At 40.3% G+C, this 21844-nt stretch overlaps 2 protein-coding genes and 1 long non-coding RNA gene across 3 annotated transcripts in view; 2 read left to right on the forward strand and 1 right to left on the reverse strand.

Moving 5' to 3' along the window:
- Window positions 1–21844, forward strand: part of LOC134744338 (uncharacterized) — a 74214-nt gene that overhangs the window by 44430 nt on the left and 7940 nt on the right. The window lies entirely within an intron of this gene.
- Window positions 2548–4434, reverse strand: LOC134743105 (uncharacterized). Its single transcript, XM_063676436.1, has 3 exons — window positions 4150–4434; window positions 3737–3846; window positions 2548–3270 (listed from the first exon to the last, which is right to left on the reverse strand). Exons 1-3 carry the CDS (start codon window positions 4214–4216, stop codon window positions 2719–2721), a joined length of 729 nt encoding a protein of 242 aa, XP_063532506.1. The 5' UTR covers window positions 4217–4434; the 3' UTR covers window positions 2548–2718.
- LOC134743612 (E3 ubiquitin-protein ligase TRIM9) overlaps window positions 9505–21844 on the forward strand; it is a 381810-nt gene continuing 369470 nt past the window's right edge. The window contains exons 1-8 of the mRNA XM_063677178.1: window positions 9505–10526; window positions 10625–10720; window positions 12589–12822; window positions 15834–15981; window positions 18048–18190; window positions 20569–20707; window positions 21037–21264; window positions 21632–21804. Of these exons, the coding sequence (XP_063533248.1) occupies window positions 9849–10526; window positions 10625–10720; window positions 12589–12822; window positions 15834–15981; window positions 18048–18190; window positions 20569–20707; window positions 21037–21264; window positions 21632–21804 (1839 nt within the window). The 5' untranslated portion in view covers window positions 9505–9848. The remainder of the gene's footprint in view (window positions 10527–10624; window positions 10721–12588; window positions 12823–15833; window positions 15982–18047; window positions 18191–20568; window positions 20708–21036; window positions 21265–21631; window positions 21805–21844) is intronic.

Raw genomic sequence — 21844 nt, forward strand, 5'->3', positions numbered from 1 at the left:
ACGAACAAACATGACATGTCACGTACTTATTTGTTTGCCACAACCTCGGTTGTGGCAGCGGTGGAAAAGTGAAACTATGACAAGGACAAACAATAACAGCGCTTTCTCTGCTACTCCTACTGAAAGATACACAAGACTATCCCGTTCGGTCATTTTCCCCCACTCCTCATGACCGATCCAGTTATACTAGATTCATGTACCAATTACGTTTTGTAGCATTAGAAAGAAGGTAGGTAAGCGGTCTTGACGTAGGTACCTACATATCTTTGTATTGAAAAACACTTGAAAAATTTAAAAATGAGTCACGGCAAAAATGTAACAATTATAAATCAGACTAGCTTTTGCCCGCGACTTCGTCTGCTTGGACTTAGTAACAGCAGCTAAAGTAAATATAGCGCCTGGATAATGTCTCATGGCAATCATTCAATTTGAGCAATATGCACACAAATTATTAGGCAATTCATTAATTATCTCTATTCCACCCCGCTTTTCACCCTCTTAAGTGTTAAGGGATGATTTTCGGGATAAAAATTATCCTACGTCCTTCTCCGGGACTCAAACTATGCCAAATTTTAACTAAATCGGTTCAGCGGTTTAAGCGTGAAGAGGTAACACACAGACAGACATACTTTCGCGTTTATAATATTAATTATGGATATCGGGGCTTCCGGTTTCGAGCGCCATCTTGATAGTTAGCCTCGTATTAATTCCTTTGTTTTTTATTTTTTCTACTCGTAGATCTGTGTATTACAACTTCATATGCAACACTACAACCTTACTCTTTTCAACGTTGGATAGTCTATGGCACTTCCGACTCAAGTATAAGAATTTTATCGATACGGTTTAGTCAATTATAAAAATTTTGAAAATAGAACTTCCTACATTTCAATAAAATATTTCTGTCTAAGGAGACTCGATTCAATTCAAATTAGCCTACTTAATTAGCCTGCTGCGTCGCATCTGCTTTGTGATTGATTGGCCAACAAAACATTTTATTTTATGTTGTAGTAGAAACAATTGCTTCATAAGTCAGAAACGCGCATGTGACACCCTTCATATAGCAACATGAGCAACATCCATTACCCTACGATAACCGCTTAGCGTTGCTTGTTAGTCTCCATAGGCTACCGTGGCCAAAATCGAGAATAAAACTGTCTTGAAATTGAATTAAGCAAGGAGCAGGTACCAGGGCCTCATGAGTTACGAGGTGTCGTTGACCAACCCGCCGGGGGCGCCGGGCCCGGCGGCTGGGGCGCGTGCGTACGAGTATGAAGGTATCGCGGGCTGCGGCAGCTCGCGTATCCTGTATATTTTTGGTTTGTTTACCTATAAATTCTATAATGATTCTACTAGTTGAAAGTATTATTTTTTTGTCTCGTAGAAAAAGTATTGTAACAATAGTGATATAATCAAGCTTTTCAATCTCGTACCTTAACTTAAGCAACTCAGCAAGCTTCGTTGCTTAAACACGGTACTCGACTGAAAAGCACTCTATTATATCACGATTGTATAAAATACTAGTTTAAAGTGTAATATCGATAGCTTAGGTTATTATACAGTAAACTAATGTGGTAGTGTGCAGTGAACGGAGAATTAATCTTGAAGCGCGTTTAACCACCATTTTGGAGTCAACGGCCGGTAGCCCACGTGCTTGTTGTAAAGTCGCTATCTCTTTACAAGAGCTAATTAAATCACCGTACACAGTCTACTAACCGTACAATTTTAGTAGTAAATAAATATTTCAAGCTCCTAAGACCTTGATACTGGCGAAATGGTCGCACTGGACTGAAGCCATAATTTTAAAAGAATGAATGAAATCATATACTTACGATCATTTACATTATTTTGCTTTTAAGTAGTAGGTAGTTACTTACTGATTTTATTAAAAAGCGTTTTACAATAAAAGACGCGTCAGGATCGTTTAGGTCCCTTTTTTCTAATGCTAAAATAATGAAGTACAGGTACCGAGGTAAAACTGACGAGTAGGTATTACTAAACTTGTTTAATATTCATGAGTTCCCGATAGTTAAGAACAGTTGCACATGCCATCTTCTCGTAGGAACTCCAGATCAATAATAATGGTTGCTTTTGCTTACCTACTCCTATTTACTTACCTATGTCAAGTGTAATTATTAAATCGCCTTAGGGCAATCAATCTGGTACCATGAATCATCTAATCAATAGTCGCGTAATGTTCCTGTTGCGCCCTTTTATATTCAGTTCCAGCGCGAGCTACGCGCTCCGAGCGTAGTCGATAACAGGAAATATCGTATGTAGCGAAGAGAGCCTACGAACAGAGAAGCCGCCCAGGGGGTCGCAATGAATGTCAAATAAAGTGTAATCAAAAGATATCAAGTAATGTGTTTACTTACAGATATATTACTATTCATCCTTTTCTAATAATGGTATCATGCCCAATTATAATATTATTCCATCCAAATATAATCTGACTAAAGACATACACAAATGAGGAGCCTTGTGGAGTCACAAACTATTTATTCATTACATCTTAGGACTGTAAAGCTGTAGAATAACAAACCTTTGACCAAATTTTGAACTTTTATTTTCGCAAACTAAGTTCTTTATTATATAAGCTAATTAAAATAATAACATATAGATATTGTATGTCTTTATGCACCACACTTACAACATTGGGTAAATTAAATTAGTAGCAACTTGTAACAACTAGTAATAAGTATAGGGACCAAAGTTGCAAGTTCAGTCTTCAATTAAAGTGAAAAGTTCCTTTTTAGGCTTTAAACTATTTCCTGCAACAGTTTCATTATTGCACTCTTGGACTGCATTCATTTTCTGCTCTTTTACTGGCCTCATGTTCTCATCTTTGGAAGGTTTACGTTTTAAACTAATCACTTTATTAGAATATACTCCATCTTTATCATTTGTATCACTGTTTGAGATCTTTCTCTTTTTAGTCTTAGTAATAACAAAATCTAAATCGGAAGAGTCATCATCAAAACCTGCATAGACAGGCACAGAGCGTCCGCTTCTTGTTGACCGTACAGGGTGAACTCTGGTGGTTTCCTCCACAATCTGAATTGGAGGAGGCCATACAGTAAAATTAGCAGATAGTCTAGCTTGGCGGTAGTTGTTTATGGACATCATTTTGATGTAAACAGCCAGGGCCTGAGCCTTCTCGGCCTGCGTGATGTTGCTGGGTAGCACACTCCAGGGCATCCGTCTGTCCTTTACATTTAAATACCTCCTCTTCATCTGCTTCCTGGGTGCTGCATCACATTCCATCACTTCATCCTGTAAGTATAGTATACAAGTAGGGTAAAGTGGCCAATGATAAACTTTTTACTTTAATCAAATCACAGTATAGCAACTAGTTATTGTTCCTGATTGCAAGTAAGGTTGCTAGAGCTCCAGTTACACAGTAAATCATTGTTTATTATGTATACAGCAGCACAGCAACAGCTGTGTGACACAGTGTTAGACTAATATGAGGTGGACCATGCTTGTTAGCCCTTGTCTCATAATGTTAAAAAAAACCAGACAAGTGCGAGTCGGACTCGCGCACCGAGGGTTCCATACTTTTTAGTGTTTTTTGTTATAGCGGCAACAGAAATACATCATCTGTGAAAATTTCAACCATCTAGCTATTACGGTTCATGAGATACAGCCTGGTGACAGACAGGCAGACTGACAGACGAACCGTGGAGTCTTAGTAATAGGGTCCCGTTTTTACCCTTTGGGTACGGAACCCTAAAAATACCTGTTGCCGAGAGATTTCATCCTCCACAGCAGTTGACTTAGAATTTTTCAAAGCTTTTAATAAATCACTCATTTCTTCTTTGCTTAGGTTTTCATCCTCTAATCCAAATTCTGCAAAATTTAAAATTATTCATTTTAGTAAATTGTCAATAGGAAATTTATTTCGACCTTCTGACACCCAGAATCATTTGTTTCGTTTTTGGAATGTTAAAAAAGTCATAATAGATTGGTAAAGGATGTCAACACTATTTTTTACTAAGAAAATCATTTCTTATAAATATTAGATGTTTGTATACATGGGCTTTATACAGTATGCTCGAAAAAACCCGTCAGACGTCAGATAATAACAACGTATTTCTGAGGTAGCAAGAATAGTCTTATTTTATATTTAGCAAAAATTGGACAGATGATTACCGGTTAGCTGACTTTTCATATTCTTCATTTCGGAATCGCAACTATCATCTGATGATAGGGCTTCCATTGTTGCTGGTTTGAAGTTGTTGAAATCCTATTAGTTTTTACTGTGGTTGCAATACCATGAACTAAATAATGAATTCTTCTAAGTAAGGTATATTTTAACTAATGAAATACGTTATACAGTTACCGTATAACAAGTGCAAAGTAGTGAAAACATAAATTGTAATTTTATCAAGCCGCAACTCCTTCAAACGTCGGTGTCAAGATGGTGTCAAGTGTCAAAACAACAATAAAGGTTGGTTCACAACCAAACCACAACAATCACAACTCACAACAAACAAATACCCAAAAAAAACATGCCAATGCCAATATTAAGCCTTGCTAGACGGCCCCTCGGACCGCGTGGCCTTGGTCTGGATGGACCGTGTAGACAGGGTTACCAACACAATTTCATACAAACATTACCAAGGTCAGACGGTCTGAAGTCTTGTCAGCGACCGTCTAGTATACGCTTTATGTGCCATAGCGAGTCAGTGTGAGATAGCAATATACACGACAGATAGCTTTATCCTTGTCCCTATGGGTTGTTATAGTTGGTCAAGCAAATCTTGTCAGTAGAAAAAGGCGGCAAATTAAAAAAATGTAGGCGCGAAGGGATATCGTTCCATAGAAAATTTAAATTTTGCGCCTTTTTCTACTGACAAGATTTGCTTGACCAACTATAAATGGAAAAGTTGATGAGAGAGAGAGAGAAAATTTATTTAACATCACAAAATATGTACTTAGTAGTTTACCAATAAATGTTACGCAGTTAGTCTGTAGGTTCAAATTTATTCACTTCACAGACGACCAAACTATTATATATCTTCATGCTGGCACCACACTTCGCCTTATTTGGCGTCTTATCACATATTAATTATATGTAGCTAGCTCGTCTTATACAGCGAAGTGTGGTGCTGGCACAAAGAATATAATACTCACTTGCTGGCATCACATATGTTTCACTTGTTTTTTTTTTTTTTTTTTTTTTTTTTATTATAAACTGATCGGCTATTGGCCCTAGTCACACCTGATGGAAAGTGAAGACAGGGCCTAAGATGGAGCTCACCGGTTCAGTAACAGCCTATTCACTCTTGTTTTAAAGCATAGACCTAGCATTACATAGACCAGCTATACGCGTGCGCCCGTAAGGGATAGACATAGATGACGTCATAAACGTGGGGATACCATATTGGTAAAAATTACCCCAATATTTGATATCACGTTGGGGCAATTACCCTGGAGGCAAAGTTAGCTTGTTTGACGGTATTAAAAAATTGTTAAATAAAATGTCAATAGGCCGTTCTTTTCAGGCGTATAAACAATGAAATACCTCCTATAATTCGCGCAGGTGGTACAAAACTAAACATGTTTAGTAAATAAAACGTAAAATAAAATGTATTATGGGTTTTAATTAAAAGAAATCACAAATCGCAATCACACCAATTAATGTACACCACATTTAATCTTCACAACATTTGTTTATTTATTTTTTGGAATTAGAAGTACGAAAAAACTTCGAGGTCAAAATTACCCATAAAATTATGATATTTTCATCTGGTATCCCTAACATGATTGTTATGCAGCTAAATTAAGAAGAAGTTTAAAAATGGCTGACCTCAGACTCCTACCTACCTACGTAATTTGGGCGGATAATTTTACAAATAATGTATTGTTAATTTGCGTAAATAATTGTGATATTTTTATTGAAATCGTTTGATTCTGCATTGCTTTGAGTGTAACGTAATTTTACGATGTTATTCTTACATATTGCGTTAAGAGAAAGGTGTAAAATACCGTACTTACGTGTGAAAGGTTATGATCTCATATTTTTGCTCAGAGCTGCTATTACAGCCGATTACAGAACAATTCACCAGTATTTTATCAAAGTTCAAGCATTCAAAACGCTAACCATCACTATATTTCATAAGAGAAAGCACAATTTCATACAAAACAACGATAATTAAACAAGCAACGAACAAACATGACATGTCACGTACTTATTTGTTTGCCACAACCTCGGTTGTGGCAGCGCTGGAAAAGTGAAACTATGACAAGGACAAACAATAACAGCGCTTTCTCTGCTACTCCTACTGAAAGATACATAAGACTATCCCGTTCGGTCATTTTCCCCCACTCCTCATGACCGATCCAGTTATACTAGATTCATGTTTTAAAGAGACCGAGGTCATATTGATCAGGGAATACAGATGGCGGGAGCGCATTCCATTCCTTAGCCGTCCGTACCAAAAAGGAGGAGGCAAAACGTTTCGTCCGAACGAATGGAATGTGGACCACGAACGGGTGCATACGCTCCCCGCGCCTGGATGTCCGATGATGGAAAGGGGAAGGTGGGATCAGGACTTGTGTTTCACATTCACAGATTATTAACTAGTTACTTTTCACATTCAACAAAGCGCTAGTTCATAGAGTATGCAACTACCTTTCGAATTTTTTGAAGCATAGATACCTCAAAATACAATTAGATGATTTAGTTATAGAAAGATCGACAGGTCGCGGTTTAGCCCAAGGGGACCCGCTATCGCCATTACTATTTAACATAGCCACCCTGAAGATCTGTAAAATCCTTGAGGAGATATTCATTTCACAATATGCTGATGATTACGTTCTTTATTGCCATTGTAAAAACCCTGCTGAGGGAGAAGTAAGAATCCAGCAGGCTTTAGATAAGATACAGACTTTATTTTTAGACAGGTCTAGAGATTTCTCAGAGTACAAGTAAAGTTTGTTTGATTAAAAGGGGGTTTAAAAAAGATAACATTTCTATTAAAATTAACAACCAAGTACTAGAAGTTGTGGATACCGTTAAATACTTGGGCCTTTGGCTTGACCGAGGCTTGCGATGGGGGAAATAATAATAATAATAATAATAATAAAATACTTTATTGTGCACTACAAAGAAAAATACATGTTACAAACAATGACAGGACATAAGTGAGTAGGTAACAACAGGCGGACTTATCGCTAAAAAGCGATCTCTTCCAGACAACCTTCAGATAGCGATTCAGTGGCTAGAAATAAGTTAATGGGCAGTGCAAAATAACAAAGGTGTAAAGTTTACAAATCAAATACCTAAGTATAAATAACAAACAATGAAAAATAAACTACATAAACTACATATATTATTTAAGCAACAATAATACACTACATAAACCTACACAAAATACATAAATACATAATGAGAATTCAAGCAAGAGAAGAATAACGACCAGGTAGCGTGAACAAAAAGAAAAATATATATGTGTAAGTGAAAGGACCAAGACTAAGAAAGAGATTTTAAATAGTGTTCTTTTAGAAGTTTTTTAGAGTCTTTTAGAAGGAAACACATAAATGTAGACACACTGCAAAACACTTGCTTACGAATAATAGGAGGGTTTATAAAAAGTACGCCTATCCATGTGATGGAATCAGAACTGAAAATTCCCTCTCACTGCGGTGTTGTGGGGAACGAGGTGGTGGATCGGTTGGCTAGGTAAGCATCCGAAATGGGTGACAATTGCCATAATGTTCCTTGGTTTTCTGATGTTCTGTTTAAGGTCAAAAATATGTGCTTTGACATGTGGTCCGAATATTTTGACGAAAGATCTCGCAAAAAGGGCATATGGTATAAAACGATCCAACCCACACTCCCTCGTGCTCCATGGTTCTCTTTCTGTAGGATGAACAGGCAGAATTTAATTGTTGCTCTTAGATTGCGATCTGGCCACATTCCTTTAAATAGCTATTCGTTTATGATGCGTAAAGTTGACTCGCCCGAATGTAATTTATGCGGAGTAGTTGAAGACGTGTTTCATGTTACAATGGAATGTCGCCGAGGTGCTGCGCAGCGTCGACTGCTTAATGTCAGGTGCTATGACCTCGGCAGGGTCAATAGTATCCTGGCTTGTTCAGCCTCAGATGAGGCTGGGCTTCTTTATAATATGGTCAAGGACAGCATTAAACTTAGAAGTAGTGAAAGTTAGTCTGTTGTAGTTTTTTTTTTAGAGAGCCACTATGACGGTGGCATTGGGGTGGCATTTGTTTAAAACTTAAAACTCTCTACTCTATAAATAAATAAAGAATAAAAAAAACATAGACCTAGCATTACATAGACCAGCTATACGCGTGCGCCCGTAAGGGATAGACATAGATGACGTCATAAACGTGGGGATACCATATTGGTAAAAATTACCCCAATATTTGATATCACGTTGGGGCAATTACCCTGGAGGCAAAGTTAGCTTGTTTGACGGTATTAAAAAATTGTTAAATAAAATGTCAATAGGCCGTTCTTTTCAGGCGTATAAACAATGAAATACCTCCTATAATTCGCGCAGGTGGTACAAAACTAAACATGTTTAGTAAATAAAACGTAAAATAAAATGTATTATGGGTTTTAATTAAAAGAAATCACAAATCGCAATCACACCAATTAATGTACACCACATTTAATCTTCACAACATTTGTTTATTTATTTTTTGGAATTAGAAGTACGAAAAAACTTCGAGGTCAAAATTACCCATAAAATTATGATATTTTCATCTGGTATCCCTAACATGATTGTTATGCAGCTAAATTAAGAAGAAGTTTAAAAATGGCTGACCTCAGACTCCTACCTACCTACGTAATTTGGGCGGATAATTTTACAAATAATGTATTGTTAATTTGCGTAAATAATTGTGATATTTTTATTGAAATCGTTTGATTCTGCATTGCTTTGAGTGTAACGTAATTTTACGATGTTATTCTTACATATTGCGTTAAGAGAAAGGTGTAAAATACCGTACTTACGTGTGAAAGGTTATGATCTCATATTTTTGCTCAGAGCTGCTATTACAGCCGATTACAGAACAATTCACCAGTATTTTATCAAAGTTCAAGCATTCAAAACGCTAACCATCACTATATTTCATAAGAGAAAGCACAATTTCATACAAAACAACGATAATTAAACAAGCAACGAACAAACATGACATGTCACGTACTTATTTGTTTGCCACAACCTCGGTTGTGGCAGCGCTGGAAAAGTGAAACTATGACAAGGACAAACAATAACAGCGCTTTCTCTGCTACTCCTACTGAAAGATACATAAGACTATCCCGTTCGGTCATTTTCCCCCACTCCTCATGACCGATCCAGTTATACTAGATTCATGAAAAAAAAAAACAAAGCGCTCATTTCGTTCGTTCCATTCAATACGCATCCCTACTAACCTCGCTTTAGTCATTATTCTGAGCTACTAACCGTTCAGATCAGTTCAGTCAATCAGTCAACAGTCATTCATTTCATTCAACGACTTACCTTACATTTGGGCTAGTTGTAACCATAAACCATTGTTTAATGTTTATTTTTATAAAAGTATTTAGTTCATAACAAGTGTAACGATTGATTAAAACAAAATAAACGAAGACTTTGACTTAGTTCTTACATCATACTAGTTACTTAATCTACACGTATTGATATATTAGGGAACAGAAAGTTTTGTGCAACATGATCACGTCCATGAGGGCCGCGGCATTTACCAGTGACCCTGGTTTTTATTACTACTATTTTGTAATACTAGAAAAAACAATGAGCAATTCGTTAACAAACCAATAATAAACGGAATTTAATGGGTGCAGTGCTCAGGAAACACGTTTTGTACTAGGCCTAATAATGGAAGAAGAATTACGGTGCTTTGTTTGTAAGGAATTTTACCGAGAACCAGTGCTACTGCCCTGCGGGCACGCTCTTTGTCGTTTATGTGGGGTGAATCTGCAAAGTCCGGTACATGAGAATGACGGTGCTTCATCGACTGACTATCAGGAGGCGGACAAGGCGTCGGTGTCGAGTGAGACAGACAGCGGTGTGGTCTGCGGCTCTCGGCCTAATAGCTTTGCGGGCACGCCCGCCGCCGCTGCGTACCAGAGCGCCGCATTCACTGTAACATGCCCTACATGCAACAAGCAAGTGTTTCTAGATGACAATGGAGCTGAAGGTCTTCCGCCGTTTCGCGTTATGCGAACTATTGTTGAGCGTTTCGGTGGCGTGGCCGGAGCCCCGCCGGCTGAGGAGGCCTGTCAGATGTGCGAGGGGGAACGCCGAGTGGCGGTTGTGCGGTGTGAGCAGTGCTCGGTCCGGTATTGCGCTAGCTGCAGGGACGCATGGCATCCCACCCGCGGCCCACTTGCTCAACACGAGCTGAGAACCCTGGGCACAACATGCTCTGACCATGGCTCACCACCAGTGTTGTACTGCAACAGCTGTCTAGTCCCTGTGTGCCAGCGGTGTGTGGCTGAAAGGCACTCTTCACATGTCACACAGCCCCTATCAAGTGCTGCTAGAGCACATAAGGTAATCTACATTATATTGAATTTAGCATTCTAATGTTTTTGTGCTGTGTGTTGTTAAGTACCTTTACCTCATATCCTATAACAGATTTTTTTTTTCAGACTGAACTCTCACAAGCATTGCAACAGCTTTCAGAAAAGGCCAAGGCTATGACTGAATATATCCAAGTAGTAAAAGGCTCAAGTGAACAAGTAGGTGTAAGTATTCTACAGTTATCCATGGTTTAAGTTTATCTTTTTTATGTATTCCCTTGCAGTTGTGTAGACTAGGTATTTTAAATAACATCATAATTATGAACCAAACTTGTCTAACAAAATAGAATTTCTATCATAAATCATTATGAGTATTTTGAACTGAACCTTACATTAAATATACATTTATGTGTATTATGGACTGCAGTTATTAATTTTACAAGGGGCATAATTGTTGTTTAACCCCTCATTCTAATATGAGCAAGCAAATCATAAAATAGGGATAGTGGATAAAATGCAAAAACTATAGAATAGAATAGAAGATAATTTATTCAAAGTCACTTAATTTAAACTTAACTAATAACACAGACAACTAATATCACTGAAATGGTCTCCACTCAGCTTCATGTCAAGGAACCTTTGAGGACCCCGAATTTACTGACCATGAGTTCCTAAGAGGAGGCGGTATATTGTTCCAGTATTTTGTGGCAGAGTATTTAAAGCTGCCACGAAATGCAGCGGTGCTGTGCCGTGGACAAAGCAAACGAGTAGCTCCCCTAATATGCCTTTGTGAAAAAGTTAATTTTTCGTATAGATATTGTGGCTCTGTTTATGAAGAATAAAGTGAGCCTTTACGAGCTGGTGTGGTGACAAATTCTTATTAGATTGGTTGGTTGGAATTAAAATGAGCCTTAACATGGAATACAATTACTAGCCCGAATATTTTTACATTACTAGCCCGAATATTTTTAAAAACAGATTAAGAGCCCTGTTGTTGCGGGAGTGCTTTTATTCCATTGAAGAGTTCATTAAATATTTTACCGACAATTGGCAATGTTAATTAATTCAATAAATTTTAATAATTATTTTGTAATGAATTTTGTGATCCTATTTTGTATTGAACTGTGATATTTTGTTATGACATTTTGTAAATTCTTTTTTATTTTATTTACCGTAGTTAAATTGACGCATGTTAGATTAAGTATTAGATATAGTCAATATTCAGACACAATTGTAATATTGTTAATGAATAAATAAATAATAATAATAAAATAATTCACTTACCTAATATATTTGTACCCATCTAAATGAATTTAAATCTTTATTAAACCTTTGTCATAGCTTTATATGTATGTGCTTAGCAATTTTATTGTTGAACTCATTTGTGAACCAGTCACAATAAAAAAAAATTAAACCTTTTTGTATATAGGTCTGCCAAATTACATTAATAGTAAATTATTATAGAGACCGGGAAACGAAGGGTAGCAGGCCAAGTAGATATAGACGGCCGAGCGTAGCGAGGCCAGATATGGATACGCGGCCGGCAACCCCGTTTCTCGCCGTGATTTGTATAGTGCTTTTCTCAAACTTGCAATGAAATAATAATAAAAATATGATGATGATTGTTTCATGTCCTAATATGATAGGTTATTCAGCGCGTGGGATTTTATAGGGGAACAAAAATTTGATTATTTTTGCGCTAGTAGTTTTGTGGTTTGGGAGAAACAGTCCTATAAAGATTTCTTTTTTTTTACCAGGAAAAGTTATTTAGTCATGCAGAAATGTTTATAGGGCTGAATCTCCTAAAGATTGCGTCGTAGCGCAAAAAATCCGTTACATATCATCTTCAGTCATCACACGGGATACATAGTATTTTCGGACCTTTCAAATTTGGTCCGTAAGTAAGTCATGTCAACATTTCATTGCAAGTTTGAAAAAATATATTTTTCGAAGTAAAAGGAACAGCATCATAGATCTTATATTATATGGAGATGGAGATTCGACAATATTTATTCAATGTAAACTTGTTCATAGAACATAACCTAGCTAAATAATTACATAGTATAATGTATTATATCATAAATGTCTCGTAGGAATCATGCTCTGAGCTAGAGCGGCAGATTGAACAAGCGTGCGCAGAGGTATCCCGCGCTCTGGGGCAGCGGCGGGAGGAGTTGGTCCGAGCAGCACGGGCGACCCGCGCACAGGCCGCGGCCGACGCGCGGGCTAGGTCCACGCAGGCCTCGCTCAAGCTCAGGGAGGCCACGGCGCTGCTGCACTTCTCCATTGAGGCGCTTAAGGAGGCTGATCATGCTGCCTTCCTACAGGTAGAGTATAATATCATATCAGAATTAACAGCCGTGAAAACCGTGCCACTACGCATCGTACCAAATTCACCCAGGCTTAAGTGCTGCAACATTTCTACAGGTGCTACACATCTACTATAACAAAAGATTGAAGTGTAAGTTTTAATTTATTATTAAATTAATTCATTTATTGACAGGCAAGTGACACCCATATAAAATTTTAATAAAAATAAAACAAAATTAAAAGTAACTAAAAATAGAATAAAATTAAACTAATAATGAACACTGATTTAAACTTTCACGATTTTTAACTCATTATTATATCATTATTATATTATTATTCTCTTTATTTATTCTTTTTCTTATGTTAGGTTTTTTATAATATGCATATAAAAGTAAAATATAAAAACACTTACAAAACAATACAAAATACATATAAACAAATTATAAAAAACCTAACCTAGGGTGCCGCCAGCAGCGGGGCAGGGCCCAAGCTGCCGGTGGTCAGGGCCGCAGAGAGAGGAACCGGCGGACTATCCGCGCCGTGTCCAAGATCACCGCCTTCTGCATCTGACCCTTGATCCAACCACCTAGCGAGAGTCTCTCAAGGTGTTGGTCGAGACTTCGCTATGAGACCGTTCGCTGAAACGACTATCGGGACAATGATCGTCGAATCAACATCCCACATGGCGGTTATCTCGTGAGCCAAGTCTAGGTACTTACTGGACTTGTCCTTCTCGGCTTTCACGAGATTCTCATCATGGGGGATGGTGATGTCGACGAGCACGGCCCGGCGCTGCGATCGATCTATTATCACAATGTCAGGCTTATTGGCTACAATAGTCCTGTCAGTGATGATAGATCGATCCCAATAGAGCGTGGCACGACCATTCTCGAGAACTGGCACAGGTAAATACTTGTAGTACGGTACTTCGCAGTCCACAAGGCCGTATAGAAGAGCAAGCTGCTGGTGAATAATCCTGGCTACGAGATTATGTCTGTGCAAGTACTCGCCGTTAGCAAGATGAGAACAACCGGAAATGATATGCCTGAGTGACTCTCCGGGACGGCGGCATGCCCGACAAATGTCGACCGTACCGTCCTTCAGGATATATTTCCGATAGTTGTTCGTCATCATAACTTCGTCCGCAATTGCACAGGCAAAACCCTCGGTTTCTCCGAAGAGGTCCCCGAATCGTAACCAGTTCACCGACGCGAGCAGGTCTACATCGGGTCCCGTGAGAGCCTTGTAGAACCGCCCATGTAGCACCTTACTCTCCCATACCGCCTTGCGGCCCACAGCACTTTGTACCACAGGTTTGTGCCAGTTCTCGTTTGCCAAGGAGAGCGGCGTGAAGTTCCTGTCCACTGCCACCACATCACGATGCATCCCACACTCGTTGTTAAGGAAATAATTCCTGAGATTGCACACCTCGCGGTTGTGGAGATCTTTGGCGTTAAGGAAGCCTCGACCTCCACACTTCCGTGAGATGTACAATCTCATAACTGACGAGCGTGGGTGTAGCATTATATATTATTATTATTATTAGTGTAAGCGAAAACAAATATCGAAAGTTGAAAAATGTACAATCTCATAACTGACGAGCGTGGGTGTAGCATTATATATTATTATTATTATTAGTGTAAGCGAAAACAAATATCGAAAGTTGAAAAATCGAATATTGTGAGTGTTGTGTGTCGACCCGGTGACATCCCTAGTGCGCAAAACGTTCAAGTTAATAAACAAGACCAAGTGCGGGTAGTTCGAAAAACTCGCGCGCCTAGAAGATGTTGATGTCAACTTTAGCCAGTCTTCTCCGAGACCACGGGGACAACGCCGTCCTCGAAACGTCGGAGGTAAAGTTAAAACTTATTTTACGCGATTAAGTCCCGTCGTTGTAAATAATAATAATGAACAGTTTTATAAAGGATACTGTATATCATAAATATAATGTATTAGGTACCTGAAATAAGTAGGTCAACTTTGCTACAAATCCGTGCTATGTTGTCAGTATAAAGGACTTCTCTAACAGATCTTTACATAACAGATAAAGTAAACATTAGCCTAGAATACTAGTCAGATAAATTTATAGTCTGATAAGGCGCGTGTGCAGTGTAGCGATTGTTTATCAATATGTGTCACTGATATCTGATATCAAATCACAATTCAGGCTAATCAATAGAGCCATCCTGCTTTGCTACGAATTATGAATTATATGTGTCATACTCAAGTAAAAGGTACCACATTGTCGCTTACCACAAGGACGCACTGACAGGTTATTCGTATAGAGATGAAAGCAAATTTCACCCTAATGGTAAGCGACAATGTGGTACCTTTTTACTTGAGAACAACACATATGTATGTATTGAATGTACTTTATCACTGTATTTTTATTATGGGTTATTATTTATTCAATATTTATCGAAGTTGCTTTTGTTTGCATGAAGGCTATAACTTACTTTACTAGCAATAGGATAAGATGTTGTTGATGTGGACTAATAATGTATCAGATAGGTATTTCTTATGTTTTAAAGGGTACATAAACAAATATTTCTTTTTTAGATTAGTAGGCAAAGTGAGTCATATCTATCAATTACATAGATATGTTTGTTGGTACGTAAAAGGCGGGGTTAGTTACAAACGAGTTTTGTTTTGCTTATATAGTGCAACAAAATGATACCATCACATACATACATCCCAGTGACTTAAGGTTGAATCATGAATTACCTAATATGGATTTATCATGAGCTACACTAAACTACCTAATTGCATCCTACACCAATTTAGATTGCAACAACCTGTGTATACCAGAGTTGTATTCTATTGAGAATTGGCACTAAAGGATAACCTAACCTTCAAGAAAAGAGCGTTCACCTATCTCATAGGCCGGTAACGCACTTACAACCCCTCGGGTTGCGGGTGTCCATGGACAACGGTAATCGCTTACCATCAGGCGAGTTGTCTGCTCGTTTATCTTAGCATGTAAAAAGTTAGTACAACTGCCCCCTAACATAGCGATAATTGTACTCAGGTGGGCAGCATCCTGTCAGCGCGCGCGCAAGAGACGAGCGGCACTCTGTGCGCGGCGCTGGAGCCGCCGCTTCAACCGCCCGCGCTCACGCTGGACATCGAGCCCGTGCTGCGCACCGTGCGCGCCATGAACTTTGTCGAGTGCATCCGTAAGTCCCCCCGTGTGTGTGAGAGAAACGGCAATTGTCAGCGCGCGCACAAGAGACTAGCGGCACGCTGTACGCGGCGCTGGAGCCGCCACCACAGCCGCCTGCGCTCACGCTGGACATCGAGCCCGCGTGCTGCGCACCGTGCGTGCCATGAACTTCGTCGAGTGCATCCGTGAGTCTCCCCACCACGTATGTGAGAGAGACCGCCACCTCCATCTGCGTCAGCAGCATCAATTCCCTTAGCTTGCATTAACTAAGCCTGCGTTGAGAACGAGGTTTGTAATTACAAATTACACTATAATTGTGTCCGACCGAATTTTCGATTTCGGCAGGTTTCGGCATAATATGTAATCATGAATCGGCCGAAGGTTCGAATTTGGCCAAAAAACTGCCGAACCATTCGGCGGCGCCGAAACTTAGGTACGACTTTGGTGTTTCATTGTTCATATGGTCTCAAATAAAAGGTCACCCACCGATTTTAACACGTCTATAAATGTTTCGGTTTCGGCCGAAAGTAAGTCAAAACCGAACCCTCAGTTTCGGTTTCAGCAAAAAATCCCGTTTCAGTCTGACACTAATTATAATATTTTGGTTTAGCATGGAAATTTCAAAGCTGCAAAACAGGGGTGCATACTTTTTAGTGGGCGAAGTTTAGTACGTTTATAAACAGTCGTCAAACTCTTGTTTAACAGGAAACTCCGTAATCTGGTTTATAAATAAGATGAACCCGTTTTAACTACAAACTGTTCATAAAACGGTTGCCGAATATAACTTTGTGCTATTTTAATGCTCACATTTGGAATGCAGCGGACGAAAAGGAAATGGGATCCTCAGGTATGGCGATTTGCTGAATAGTACAATATGTTTTGGATGTTCAGATTAAATTTTATATCAATAACTAGCTTCCACCCGCGACTTCGTCGGCGTGAGATGATGATGATTGGTATAAACTATCCTATGCCCTTCCTCGGCCCTAAAACTATCCCCATACCAAAAGTCATCTAAATCGGTTCAGCGGTTCATGCGTGAAGGGGTAACAGATAGACTGACAGACAGTCGGAGACAAAGTTATTTTCGCATTTATAATATTAGTAGGGATTGTTTCAGATTTATATTCTATTATCCTACTTCATGAAAATTTATTTGGAAATCACAATTCAAACAAAGATTTCATTCAGAAGATACGAGTCAACGGTTTTAATTTTAACGCGCTTCAAATCGAAAATAAATAAAGCTAGGAAACCTATTAGGAACGATCTTGTTTGTGCAATTTAAAGAGGAGTACCTGTGGTTTGTGCTCATTTGTGAACTGAAATTGGGTAAATAGGTCGAAGTGCGCGAAATAAACCGCAGCTGGCTTTCGGCCACACTCAACAGACGTAACTAATCTCATATTACAGCCCGCGCGTGCAAGTATCAGTGTCATGTTTATATTATGACACGAGTTTAGAGTAGCGGATTTAATTATATTACTTAATCGGTTTTGGAATGATTTAGTGTTTGCAATTTGACGAGCTAACACGAGCTAATATTGTCACTGGATCAGTGCTCGTATACAAAGCGTCGATTTTTATAAGAAATAAGATGATTACTCTTTGCTTAGAACTCGTGTTATTCTATGTTTTTGATCAGAACTTATAAAGCGACCAGGAGAAAACGAGTTAGTTTTACGACATTTGATGATTGACTCTGCGTACAAAATGGGACTAGTACTGGCTAGTACATACTGTATCCATATTTTATTAATTTCAAACATTTGGAGAGGTTCAAAATAAGCCTATTTCCTAAAAAGTGTTCTACTGTACTGAAAAACAACATAGTTTTTTCTCTGGACTTCATAAACCTAGGTCTTGATTTACATTAGATGTACTTAAATAAACGTCACTGACACGCCAAGTCCCGGGCGCAAGCGAGCTAATGTAAACCTTACTTGAAAGTGTGAAGGTTACTTTGACAGCGTACGTCATAACACCTATAATTGTCCATGGCGTTGTGGGCACGCCTAGTAACGAGGACTAGGTGTTGTTGGCGTTGGCGCATAAGGTTAATAACGTGTCGTGTTGCAGCCCCGGGCGCGCCGAGTATGGCGGTGGAGGCGTGCGCGGCGCGCGGCTGCTCGTGCACGTTGGCGTGGCGCGCGCCGCCCGCGCCCGCCGCCGTGCGCGGCTACGTGCTCGAGCTGGACGACGGCCGCGGCGGGCCCTTCCGGGTGAGTGCTGAGTGCACTATACACTGTGGAAAAAATTATGGGCCAGGGGGCCCGTTTCTCAAAAGCTTGTAACTAGTAATACAAGTGGAAGTCCCTTTCTAACAAAAGCTGACAAAAAGTGACATCCGCTTGTATTACAACTATTACAAGTTACAAGCTTTTGAGAAACGGGCCCCTGGAGGGAAAGTACCAAAAACCTTAAGTTAGCTTATTGTACTTAACGCACTGCCAGGGGGCGTGGCCTAGGAACAAACTTGTATGACGGTGAACGCACATGTGCGTTGGGGGCAGTGAATGTGTTAAAGGAAACATTCAAGGTTGACTGGAAGAGATCCCTTATAGGCAGGGGTCGGCAACCTTTTAGCAGCCAAGGGCCACATATCGGTTAGCAAAATTGCAGCGGGCCGCACACTGTTAATAATTCGTGAATTTATTAGATAAAAGGTACTATATTGTAGTTTGTCAAAAAGGACTTCTTTTAATATACATTTTTATGCAAAAAAGTGCCGAAATTCAGATCGCGCTTCGCGAGTTCTTACATACAGGGCGCACCTCATCGTCTTACATGCAGGGCTCCTGCGGCGTCCCTCACAGTTATTCAGCGCGCTTCGCGTGCTCTTAAATGCAGGGCACCTGCGGCGTCCCTCACAGTTATTCAGCGCCATTCGCGCGCTCTTACATACACACTTAAAGGTCGGGCGGAGCCGGACATTCATCCCGCTTGGCGCGCTCTTACATGCAGGGCGCCTGCGGCGTCCCTCACAGTCATTCAGCGCGCGCTTACATGCAGGGCGCCTGCGGCTTCTCTCACAGTTATTCAGCGCGCGAAAGCGCGCTCTTACATGCAGGGCGCCTGCGGCGTCTCTCACAGTTATTCATCGCGCTTGGCGCGCTCTTACATGCAGGGCGCCTGCGCCTGCTTTTACATACAGGGCGCCCTTAAAGGTCGGGCGAAGCCCGACATCCAGCGAACCCTCCACACTTAAAGGTCGGGCGAAACCCGACATTAGCGTGCTTCGCGCGCTCTTACATTGCGAAAGGCAGACACTCATATTGGCACGTCTGTGCATATTGAGTGATCGGCACATTTAATGTAGATCTTGTGATAATCCAACGCAACTCCAAAATAATTAAATTGAAATGAAAGACTTTTCTTTTTCACTCGATCACTTTAGTGACGTAGGACTGATGTAACCCGGAGGCTCGCGGGCCGCAAGCGAGCGGTTCGCGGGCCGCCGGTTGCCGACCCCTGCCTTATAGGGATAAGTCCGCCTTTGTACATTGTATATATTTTTGTTCTTTTATTGTGTTTGTAATCTGTCTTATGTACAATAAAGTGTTTACATACATACATTCTTTTATTTTTTTAAAGAAACAAAACTGCATTCAGATTTTTTAGTTCGCTTCCCTCGTCTGGGAATCCTATAATACTAAATATTTGATTTTATGGATTTTTTGTTTTTAATTTTTATTTGGTTCGATTCCAAGGTGATACAGGCGATTTAAAAAAAATTGTGAGTGCAGTTTTGTTTCTTTTTAAAAATAAACGAATGTTTCCTTTAAGTAAAATGAGCTAACTAAAGGTTTAAGGATGGGCCCGGGAGGTAAAGTGCCTTAAACTTTAACTATACATACCTATACATATAATAATAGTGTAGTGTGTGCTACACACTGCAGCACTAGCAGTGTGTAAGCCAAGTGTAAAGACCATACCTACGTTTTTTTTACGTATGCTAAATTTTGGCTCAATCGAACACGGGATTCGGATTGCTTGCAAGGTTTGACCTAAACTAAACGGACTTGATGTTACTTTACTGTGAAAAAAGTACTGTAAATAAAAACTTTGGTGTAATATCAAATGTGTAATGCAAGGATTAGGTTCATATTGCAGGATCCAAATTCAAATTGTTACAAACTAAGGGGTTAAATTATAATACAAGATGACCTCGTGACCTGTCATTATCAATGTAAACCGGTTATAAAATAGGGGAGTATACGGCGACACTGGCGATAGTACAACTTTGCAGCCGCAATGGTCCTACAAGCTTGCATTCATTCAAATTTTTCAGTGATTTAAGTAAAATTATACCCTTTTTATTCCGCGCGATGTCCCTAACTCCCGTCGCAAGTTTCGCGCAGCGCGCCATACCTTCTTCTAATTACCATTTCCTTTTCTAGCTTTACATCCCCTCTTAGGACGATACAAGTTTCTGGCATCTTAAGACGAGAAAAAATATATCATCATGGAAACTAGACGTACGATATCGTATCTTAAAGGAATTACATTTGCCTAGCGATTATCGTACAGTATAGAAACTCATGCCATGGAAATGTCCCTAATCTTTGCCTACAATCTATTAATCAATGTTACGATACAGGAGGTGTACTGCGGACGCGAGACGATGTGCACGGTGGACGGGCTGCACTACGCCTCGCTCTACAGCGCGCGAGTAAAAGCCTTCAACGGCGCTGGCGAGGGCCCTTACAGCGAGATCATCGGCCTTCAGACCTCATCAGGTATATAAAGATACTTCCTTATTAGCATTATTCTTCTTCCTGTTCATCATGATTTGTAAATTTTATGAACATACGCTTAGGCTATTTTAGATAGATTAAACGCGAAAGCAAGTCTGTTTTAATGCAAAGACTTGGTCTGTTGTGGAAGGTTGCGTTCAATGTTAATGTGGCGTTGCTCTTACTGTTCCACTAACGCAGTTCGTAACGTTCCACTTGGTTTTATTGGATTGATGATTTGTTAAACCTTCAACTCCCAGGGGCCTGTTTGTTTAAACCTGAACTGAATCTATAATTACGCGCAGCGATATTAAATATGTGAAACTCCGCAGTGGCGTGGTTCACATGGGACCTGCGCTGCGCGGCGGGCGAGGGGCTGACGCTGTCGGCGGACGGGCTGTCGGCGCGCGCGGCGGGCTGGCAGCCGCGCGTGGCGCTCGCCGACCAGCCGCTGGCGCGCGGCGTGCACTACTGGCGGCTCGTGCTCGACGACTACGACGGCGACGCCGACCCCGCCTTCGGCGTGGCCCGCGCCGACGTCGCTAAGGATAAGATGCTCGGTAAGGAATCTGTCGGCTGCAGTTTTAATGTCTCGAGGGCTTTTCGGTATAAGCATTATTTAGATATTATCTTTTCTTATTTTTTTGTGATGTTGACTGGTAGAGATTGCCTTTTAAGTATTAAGGCCACCGTTTGTACATTTTCCTTCTTTGTGTAATTAAGAAATAATTTTAAAGGGCAATAACTGCCCCCCGCTAACATCAGAACGCTGACGATCTGAGTAACCAAGATCATACCTAAATTAGAGGGTGAAGTTTGCGCGTCTCCTGCGATCGAACTTAACATAGTCCAGGTATCATGTTTTTGGATCGTCATCATCTTTTATGCTATTTACCTCTAGATAATCGGTAATACACGTGTGTTTAGGAAGCGACGCGCTCGGCTGGGCGATGTACATCGACGCGCGGCGCTCCTGGTTCGTGCACGGCGGCGCGCACGGCGGGCGCGCGGAGGGCGGCGTGGCGCGCGGCGCCGCCGTCGGCGTGCTGCTCGACCTCGGCAAGGGCACGCTGCGCTTCACCGTCGACGACTCCCCGCAGGTGGGTCCAAATCCAGAGGACCTCCCGCGAACACCGAACT

This window comes from Cydia strobilella, chromosome 1, assembly GCF_947568885.1.
Source record: "Cydia strobilella chromosome 1, ilCydStro3.1, whole genome shotgun sequence".
NCBI lineage: Eukaryota > Metazoa > Arthropoda > Insecta > Lepidoptera > Tortricidae > Cydia > Cydia strobilella.